The following is a 10,630-nucleotide window of genomic DNA, read 5'->3' as shown; positions in this document are numbered from 1 at the left end:
TAAATGCAATGTTTCCAAATAAAAACTTTACTATTTTTCATTTTATTTTAATCATTTTTAATTTTTGTTTGCATTAATTAGTATTTCTGGTGAGCATGCAGAAAACAAAAGATGCTCTTTTTTTTTTGCATAGCACAGAACTTTTTCAGCACCACACTATGCAAGGTATTATTGTATGTACTTTATGCAGTTTTCAGATAATCTAATAATTGTTTGTAACATACTGAATATACAATATTTCAAGAACTCAAAGGAAACACCAAAAATACATATTTTTTTATTTTATAGCTATATACAAATTTTGCATATTGTTCTAAAGTGAGAAATTTTAATTCCCACAGCATATTAATAATCTATATAAATAATTATCTTACAAACATATGATGCTAATATCTTTTACTTTATGTTTCTACTAAAGTTTTAATTATATTTTAAGAGTACAAATGTTTATCTGCAAGCCTGCAAAATGCTGAAGAACTTTCCATATATATATATATATATATATATATATATATATATATATATATATATATATATATATATATATATATATATATATATATAAATTACTAAACTCATGAGATATACAGTCGTAGAATAGAGGTAATTTTTATTTATAATACAAAAAGGTAAACCTCTAACAATTGTAAATCCTCTACACTCCAATAATAAATTAATAAATTTCCTAACAGCTTTTATTCCCAAAGCAACTGGATTGCTAAGAGGTCCAAATTTTGGAAGGAAAAGGACTTCTAAATTTTTGTACTGCCAAAGAAAATATAGCTGTGTTGGTGTCAGTAAAAGAAAATACAGCTGTTGGTGTCAGTAAAGGCTAGTGATGTCATGTCAGCACAAAAAGAAATATGATTCTGTTTGGATATCTGTAGGAGGATGTGAAGTGAGATTTTTCTTTTAGGAAATAAGACAGGATTGTGTTTTAGTAGCACTGAAGTTCATACAAGATTACTCTCAACCAAATGAAGAATATCTGTATGTTTCTGATATTTGAGAGGGGGGGGGGGGTTATGTATATGTTATGTAAACAGCAACAGTTTTTGTTTTTTGTGAATTGAATTTTTCTGAATCAAAGATATTTGTCATTCACTATGCATCAAACCTGGAAGTGTGAAGTGACAGTTTGTTAAAAATGCCAGCATGGCACTTTAACATGACCATGTCGCAATTTTTCAACTTGCCACTTATAAGAGATGCCTGAAAGTAAAGGATAACCACTTTCAACACTATGTAAACAGATTAATTTAGAAAGTTGCACACTTCCAACAAATACATTATTTTTAAATGACACGAGTTTATAGTATTCGCTGTGCAGAAAACATTTATCAAATGGAAAAGCAGAAGCTAAGGCTAATACATAAAGAATAAGTCATTTTCCTATGGAAGAACTTTTTCCTCAGACAAATATATTTCATCACATGAAACCAAAGGTTTGCCTAAACCTTTGGGTTTAGGAAACGGCTTATTCTTTATGTATTAGCAAACCTAAAGATTTGCTAATACATAAAGAATAAGCCGTTTTCCCATGGAAGAACTTTTTCCTCAGACAAATATATTTCATCACATGAAACCAAAGGTTTGCCTAAACCCAAGGTCTCCAAAAAGAATAACATACTAATAGAAGTTTTATTACATGTAAGTAATTACAAAAAAACAGCACAATAAATTAAAAGCTAAAGATATAATTATAAAATAGTTTCTGGATTTATATAATATTTTATTTATTTAATTTTTATAATAATACTTCTTTATAAAATTTAATTTTATTGGTAAATAAAGTGCATCCTATTCTACTAAAATTATTCAGATAACATTACATTGGGAGTAAGGTATTCTATACCAAAAATAAGCTTTATGCATCATTATTGACATGAATCATCATTGCACATCCCCAAAGATCTCTTGGTTAGGTTAGATGCCTAAATCTCTTGGTGTGTGTCAATATACAAACAAATTCAAATTGTATCCAATGAAACCAACGTCCAGTGAGCAGTTTTGGATCTTCCCATAGCCAGGAAATGCAACAGACATGGAGATTTAATTGATGGCAAGGATAATATTATTATTTTGGTTTGCTATAAATATGTCACCAAACAATGGCAATGATTAATTCTAATATGGCAGTAGAGGATATACAAAAATTAAGAATTAATACCTGATATTAATAATGAAAATTTTATGAGGTGTCTTGATCTTTAAAATAATCACCTTTTGAACCCCCAGTCTTGGATAAAAGATAAGCATCCTTGATAACGATGCTTCGACTAACTGCTTTACACATATCATATACTGTGAGGGCAGCTATTAATACAGCTGTCATTGCTTCCATCTCAGCTCCTGTCTTTGCTGTTGTTTTAGCAAATGACTGTATCAAAACTTCATGAGTATTTGGTTCTAATTTTAAATGTACATCTATCTTTTCAAGTGGAATTGCATGACAAAGTGGAACCAGTGCTGATGTCTGCTTGGCAGCCATTATGCCAGATATCTTAGCTGTGGCAAGAACATCGCCTTTCTGAATTTTATTTTCTTTCACCAAATTGTATGCTTTGGGTCCTAAGTATACACGACCTTCCACTGAAGCTGTTCTCAGTACGCAACTTTTATGGCTAATATCCACCATGTTTGCTTTACCACCAGAATCAACATGAGTTAATCCATTTGAACAGTTAGAGTGAATCAAACTGATATTCATGACTGGAAAACTAATAATTTGCCTCTGTGATAATGGTGTACTCTTTGTTGATAATATGGGATAACCCAAGAAAACTGAAGAACCAAAGAAATTACATGGAATCTTACACACAGAAAAGTGAACTGAATCAGCAGTAAGGAGAGATCTTGGTACTGATGAATCCCAGGGAGCAAACAGTAAGTCAGTCACTCTTCTATGTAATTTATGTTTGCAAGTTCTTGAGCATGAAAAGCATAAATCTGAAAAGTAAAATGAAAGCATATACATCTCCAGCAAAATATATTGGATACTATTTCAAAAACATTGTTAATAATGCTAAAAACTGAATGCAGCTACAGCAAAAGAAAGATTTTGTTTTGTGTGATTTGAATTTGTAGGTGGCATGTAATAATAACAATAATTTAATATACAAATTAAGTGGATATTGAATCCAACATTATTTCAAAGCCAAATATATAGAAACTCTTAGTAGTTTCTATATATTCGGCTTCGAAATAATGTTGGATTCATTATCCACTTAATTTGTATAATTTTGCATCACTGAAGTGAAGCCTTTTGGCTCTTTATTTCAGTAATTCTTGGTACCTTTTAAGATGTGACACCTTTTGGCAACTTGTATGGGAAAAGTTCTGCATCACTTTAACCTGGTATTTTATTTACATCTGGGTCTGGCTCTCACTGACAAGACCTCAACAAAAGTTGAAACCGGTCTGGGTAGTGATCCTCTTCCATAATGCATAGCACCATACATGTCCTCAAGGAGATGTGCTTTACATTATGGAGAATACCAAGGAAAGTGATCAGAACTTACTCCACCTTTACCACGAGTTGCCCCTCTCCTAAAAGGTTGCTTACGCTTGTATCCACTGAAACTTTATAGTTTCTATATTCAGCATGAAACTCTTGTAGTTTCTATATATTCGGCTTTGAAATAATGTTGGATTCAATATCCACTTAATTTGTATAATTTTGCATCGCCGAAGTGAAGCCTTTTGGCTCTTTATTTCAGTAATAATTTAATAAATGTGTGTATAGATCCAGTATGTAGAGTACAGCATTCTTTTAGGATTTTGTTCTATTAGCTTAATTTTATTTTGATGTCAATTCCATCCATGAAAGCTCTTGAAGATTTACATGGCCTTTGATTTATCCACAGTCATATGGTTAGACTATAAGTCTAATAAATCAAAAGTCTTTTGACCTTTTAAGACAAAGGTAACTTAAGGATCAAAACTAGATAAATGGGATGAGACCCCATATTGTCTTTTAAGGAATATGGAAAACTTACTGGGATCCCCACCTTTTCATGGTTCAACCTGTCAGTAGGTTAAGTTTTGAGTCTTTCCCACATCCAGGAATTTTTATGTTGGGCCCATATACGAGAGGTTGGCTGGTCAACCTAATAGTATATTAGTACCGTATATGGGTAGTGGGTTGGGAAAGGAGAAACTTGTTTACATTTGATTTAAAAGCCTGTATGTTGTATTCCTTGGGAAATATGTCAGGGGGAAGACTGTTCCAAGTACTGCAGTAGCAGGGATGATGGAGGAGGAAAAGAAACTTGTTCTGTGGGTTTCAAGGTGTACTGTGAAAGGATGTTAGGCAGCAGCTGTATATGTTCCAATGGGCTTAGTATAGAGTGGGTGAATTATTGATGCTGTTTCAGATGAACATTTCCCATGTGGAAATATTTATAGAATATGCAAATTGTAGTGACGAAACATCTATGTGAAAGTGAGGGGAGCAAGTTGGTGAGAGATGGGTCATTTATCAGTCTAATTGCTCTCCTCTGTATTGAGTCAAGCATTTTTAGGGAGCTTTTAGGAGCCCCACTCCAAATGTGAGAACAGTATTCGATGCAAAAGATATGCAAAGAAATGCCAAAGATATGGAGACTTAATTGCTACAAAGGATAATAGAAAATAATCTGAATACTAAATGAACAAGAATAGGCTTGCAATTTGGGGTTTAGCCAAGTTTAAGCAATTTGGGATGAGTCACTGTATTCTGTATTGGCTAAACCAAAACACAAGGATGGATAAAGAGTCATGACGGCTGGTTGCCTTGTCAGGGAATCATGATGAAAGTGAAAAGTCAACTATTGGAACAAACTCAACATCAGCAGAAATAATGATAGGTATCAAAGAGGAAATCATTTACCAAAAGTTTTTAGTAAGTGAGCACTTGATGACGTCCTAAAACCTTTATCAAAAGTTTTTAGTAAGTCAGCATGTGCTCTGATAAAATACAGAAAAAATAAAAAATAAGTAAGCAAAGCAATATGTAAATGTAGTTAAGCAAAAGCTTAGAAATGAAGGAAAGAGGAATGTAAAAGGAATCAGTGATGATGAAGGTGATATGAAATGAGAAGATAAAGAAATCCCAGATGATTGAAGTAATTATTTTGAAACACTGTTAAATGAATCAGAAAGTGACAAAATGGTGGTAGAAAAAGCCATCAAAAACTTGAAATGTGAGAGGGCAACAGCAGAAGTAGATGATATTTGATCAGAAGGTGGAATTCCAGATGACTGAAGTTTTACAGATGGTTATATGATCAGTCAACAGTAATCATCCATAAAATAACAGAAATAACATGGAAAGTAAGAATTATGAAAGAATTTCACTACTGAGTACTCTTAAGTAAGATTTACAGGGCGTACTTGAGAAGAGACTAAGAAAAACCGATAAAGAGAAACCTGGAGAAGAACAAGCTGGGTTCCCAATAGGGATTGCCAGGATCAGATATTCATTTTATGACAGACAGTTGAGAATTCATGAGAATATAGCAAGGATATGTATTTAAATTTTGTAGATCTGGAAAGGGTACAAGATGACAAGAGAAAAGCTATTCAAAATACTACAATTATATGGGATAAATGAGATGCTGTTTCAAGTAATATATAATCTATATATGAATAGTAAGTTAGCAGTTAGAATTGAATTAGAAACAAGAGGTATAGGGAGATTGGTCTAATTGTAAAATATGGTTTGAGAAAAGGATGTAGACTATTGCTGTTGTTATTCCTCCTAAGTATGAATCATATTATGAAAAAAAAAAGTTAGAGCCACTTACCAGCACTTTATGATGGTATTTATACTCCTAAATAAATGCAGTACAAGTTTGCAAGATTTCTTAACTGAATAACTGCTGTATCAAATATGACATGAAAATCAGTAAAAAGATTAACTATAAAAGTAGGCAGAAACACTGAGAACTGCATTATAAAAATAGTAAAACATTTGAGCTATTTGGGCACAATTTTAGTGAAGATGGAAAATGAAATATGGAAATAGATTACAGAATAAACAAAGCTGGTACTGTTTGGAGTCAGCTGCATAAATGTTTATAGAATAAGAGAGAAAAAGAGAGAGAGAGAGAGAGAGAGAGAGATTAATTCAAAACACTCAACTAGTAATATACAAGACAGTTCAAACTAATTCTAACTTTTGGATCTAAGAGCTGGGTTAGAAGTAAAGCAGTTAAAGAAAGGCTGGAGACCGTAGATAGGAAAATTCTGAGAAAATGTATCAAATATTGAATTAGTGGGTGGGAAGAATGAATAAATCAAGGCCACAATCATTAAAAATTGACATTAGGAAGGAAGTTGACATTATTACCATTCAGTAATGTGTAAGAAGAGCTAATCTCAGGTGGTATGATCACTTGAACTGAATGGCAGAGGAAGGATCAGCAAAACAAGTTTTTGCTAGGAGAATCTAGGTGGATCAGCACAGTAAGAAGAGCCTTGGAAGACAAAAATACAAAATCTGATAATATTGGAACCTTGATAGATTACAAATTAATTTGGGGGAAAATTGTTGACAGAAGTTAATAATGATGTAAACTTTTCATGTAGTAATATTACAGTATCCTGTACCTTGAGGGGGTACATATCAGAAATTTATGATGATGGTATGTTGCATTACCTGAATACAATGAGAATGTGAAACCAGAAGGTTGTTATTACTCTTATTATTCTCGACTGTCAATATCCAATTAAACTGTCTTTTTTTTCTGATAAAATTAAATTTTCAACAAAAATTAACATTCACATTGAGCAAATGATTCTTGTTGCCCAGGGTGAGTTCACCCCAACCTGAAATGGATAGAGACCATGCTCAATCTCTACAATATGATTTCCAGATTATGTAACCAATTCCATCTCATTAATTAGAGTACTAATTATGCACTCTGAGTTTTAAACATTTCATGGGGGAAACAGCTATAAAAATAATCTGGCTCTTCTCACAATACCTAAACATATCTGATGCAAGTGAACCAATAAAACTGACTTGTAAAAGAAGAAACTATGTCCATAGAACACAAAAAAGATCATGAATCATTTGTCGAGCCTAGACAATTTGAAAGAAGATTTGTGACTACACCAATAGTGTCTAATATTTTAGACCTGTGCAAGGACAGCTAAAACCATGATGCATTTTGTATGTTCTAAAGGCCAGATGATCTGTTTCAGAGTTGCTTTTCAATAATCATCAGCAGAAAATTTTAAAAAACATTCATCTGAGACTGAATTCAGCCATGTGAAAAAAATCAGAAAACATTCTTTTAACTGGTAAGAGAATTCAAATCAAGACCTTTTCACTCAGCATCCAGTTGTTATAATAAACACATAAAAGCCACTGAAGTAATATTCTTATAGGAATAGATAACATTACATAAGTGTCACTTGTATGATGCTGCTTGACAGAAAAAATATTCCATTACAGTATAATAGATTAAAAATAATAAGACATCAGTGATTCCTGATATACAGGATATCCCAAAAAATGTATGCACACTTTATCAGGCCATAACTCTGTAATTTTCTTTTTTTTTTTTTTTTTTTGCTTTAGAAATAGACATTGACAGACTTGCATTACTGGAGTAGTACAGGAAATGTGAAATCGTAAATGAAGTCTAGTGATACTGGAGAAATTAATTTTAAACAGACCTCCAATGTGAATTACAATTTTGTGTAGCTATGATAAAGTTGAAACAGATGGTACTGTGCAAAATGCACACAAGCAATGATCTGGAATACCTTTAACATATAGTTGTTTCAGAAAAATCAGAAGAGGCACTGCAACAATCCCTTCAGTCACCAAAGTCAAGCTCCTTGTGAAACAGAAATCACAAAATCTAGTATCCATTACATTTTATAGCATGCAATATTCAAAAGCAACATTCTAAGATTAGTGCATGTCCTGAAGGAACATGATCCTGATCGTAGGGTTGAATTTTGTGAGTAGTTTCTATCAATCAAAATTAACAGAGGACCCACTGTTAGTCAATAAGATCGTTTGGAGTGATGAAGCAACATACAAGCTGAATGATACAGATGACCATCACAATTGTGCATACTAGTCAGCAGAGAATCTACACATTGCTGTGGAAAGGCATGTAAATTTACTCGGTCTGGTCTTACAGTGTGATGTGGTGTTGTGTGGATTATTATCAAAGAGATTGGATCATTCTTTTTAAATCATTCTTTTAATAATCTTTCAATAATAATGTCTCTTGTACCTCAACGTGCTTCAGAAATCGATCTGTCCCACAAATTCTTCAGCTATTTCAGGATGAGGAAGATTATTATTTCCAACAAGATAGGGCACCTCCCCATTTTTATCATCATGATGTCATGACTTATCTTGATGAAACTTTTTCAAACAGATATTGAATGAAGAGAAAGTGTTGAATACCCTGCACATTCACATGATCTAACACCATTCAGTTATTACTTATGTTGGTACCTCAAAGATAAAGTTTATGCCACAAAACCCAGAACACAAACAGTTACAGTTAAATATCAAAGAGAATTGCCACACAATTATGAGAGATATTTTAATTGATGATTGCATATCAGTTTTTCACCGAGATCAGCAATGCCTTGATGAAAAGAATGGAGGACATTTTGAACACTTAAGATAATGCATCATTTAGACATGATGAAATATAATTTAATCAAATCTTTATTGGAATATTTAATTATAAAATTATTAAATTAAATTTAAGAAAATAAACATAGAAGTTATCACCAAAGTGTGCATACATTTTTTTTTGGGACACCCTGCATACAGATAAGGTTACTCAGTGACCACTCTGCAAAGATCTATCATCCAAATGAGGATACTGCTGTGACACTAACTGATTGAGAATAGAGGGTGATGAACTAGAATCTAGGAGAAAGCAGGTGAGGAGTGGTGTGTTGCCAGGCTATGTGCTTGGAATACTACTGTTTCATTTGTACATAAATGATTTGAAGGGAAATATTTTGCTGATTGGATAGTGAAATAATTAATCAAGGCAATGTAGAGGGCAACCATATGGGTAAAAGAAAATGGATACCAGTTTAATGTGAGAAAGTGTAAAATTATACATTTTGTGATGAAAAGATTACTATCTGTGCATCACATGGATGGAACAGTACTCCAGCAAATTGTTGAAGCTAGCGATTCGGAGGTGGTGTAAGGCCATGATATGTCCACACCTGAATTAACGTGCTCAGTTCTGGTCCTGAGTTTCTTGGGGATGAGGAAGTGGTGGAGAGGATCCAGAGGTGAGTTATCTAGATGGTGAATGATCTATGACAACAGATTGATGGTTTGTGCATTGCAAACATTGGTTAATAGAAACATTTAAGTTTTGGTGCAGAGGAAATATTTCAGCATTTTGCTAGAAGGAGAAGAATCTTTGCAAGAGTCTTAATAAGTCATTGCAAAAGACTTATTAAGACTCTTGGATAGTGATCATAAAGTGCTTTGCTTATCATGAGTTCAAGGAGAGGCACAATTACTGTGGGGATAGTTCGGGTCTCCAGCAATGAGTCTTTGGACTCCATGGAGGTACCATGCAATAATAATGTTGGGTGATGAGAGAGAGAGAGAGATTTCAGCAATGGCAGATGTTTATCCTGTTCTGAGAGTGAACATCCTTGCTTAATCTACTAGTTGATGATAGATTAACATACAACTTGTAATACAAGGCCAACATATTTCATTTATAAAATTGCATTCTCTTGAATTTCTGTATGCTATATGCAAGGATTATTCTTATGGAACCATATGTTCCTTTAATATTTTAAGGAACATATGGTTCCTTAAAAAGGATTAAAATGTTATTTTAACATTTTACTCATTTATTTATACATATATCAACTCCACACACACACACACACACACAATAGGGTGCAATCCCTATAGCACATCAGTGTTATGTTTGGACAAGAGTTATCTCTGTTGATGGGTTTCTTGAACATCTGAAGGTTGTATTAATTGGTGAAGAAAGCATAATTTTAAAGAACAGAGGCAGGCAGACTGGAACAGGAGAAAAGAAGTTCGTTTATTATGTTTGTTGAAGCAAGAGAGTAAATGGATGTTGACCAGCAGCTGTTCATGTTTTTAGAGACCTACAAGAAAATGGTGCTGGTCAATTCAGGAAAACATCGCTTATGAAAATACGTATACAAAATGCATAAAGTAGAAGCAACACCGATAAGAAAGTGACTGGAGTGTATTTGTATGAGAAAGAAACAGAGAAAGAGAATCATCAATTAACCAAATTATCTTTGTCTGGATAGCATCAAGCATTTTTAGGGAGATTGTTATTATTCTATGAGTGCGAGCAGTATTCCGATGTTGGGAAAATGTGGGATTTATATAGTGTAAACAGTAATATAGGTGAGAAATAGTGTACTGAATAAAAAAGGACACTACACAGTTTTTTTGGAGGTTGAAGAGGTATCTGATGTAATATGCGTATGCAGGAAAAGAGAGAGAGAGAGAATTGTAAAACAGCCCAAGGAAAGAAATCAGATCTTGTTTAGAGATGAGAATATTATCAAAGGTAAATGGAAATTAAGAGTTTGTGTGTGTGGGAAAAAAAAGGGCTGTGATGAGGCAATGAGAGTCTAAAGCATT

The 10,630-nt window shown here is 33.1% G+C and overlaps 1 protein-coding gene across 2 annotated transcripts in view; it reads right to left on the bottom strand.

The window, feature by feature from the left end:
* Positions 1-583: 583 nt before the first annotated feature.
* Mocs1 (Molybdenum cofactor synthesis 1) overlaps positions 584-10,630 on the bottom strand; it is a 59,639-nt gene continuing 49,592 nt past the window's right edge. For both annotated transcript variants that reach the window (XM_090413303.1, XM_090413304.1), the window contains one exon: positions 584-2,949. In XM_090413303.1, the coding sequence (XP_090269429.1) occupies positions 2,192-2,949 (758 nt within the window). In that variant the 3' untranslated portion in view covers positions 584-2,191. The remainder of the gene's footprint in view (positions 2,950-10,630) is intronic.

The sequence above is a fragment of the Typopeltis vanoorti genome, chromosome 24, assembly GCF_054136105.1.
Source record: "Typopeltis vanoorti isolate ZY-2024b chromosome 24, IOZ_Tvanoo_1.0, whole genome shotgun sequence".
NCBI lineage: Eukaryota > Metazoa > Arthropoda > Arachnida > Uropygi > Thelyphonidae > Typopeltis > Typopeltis vanoorti.
Note: the sequence above shows the minus strand (reverse complement) of the source record. Positions and strands in the feature narration are given on the sequence as shown.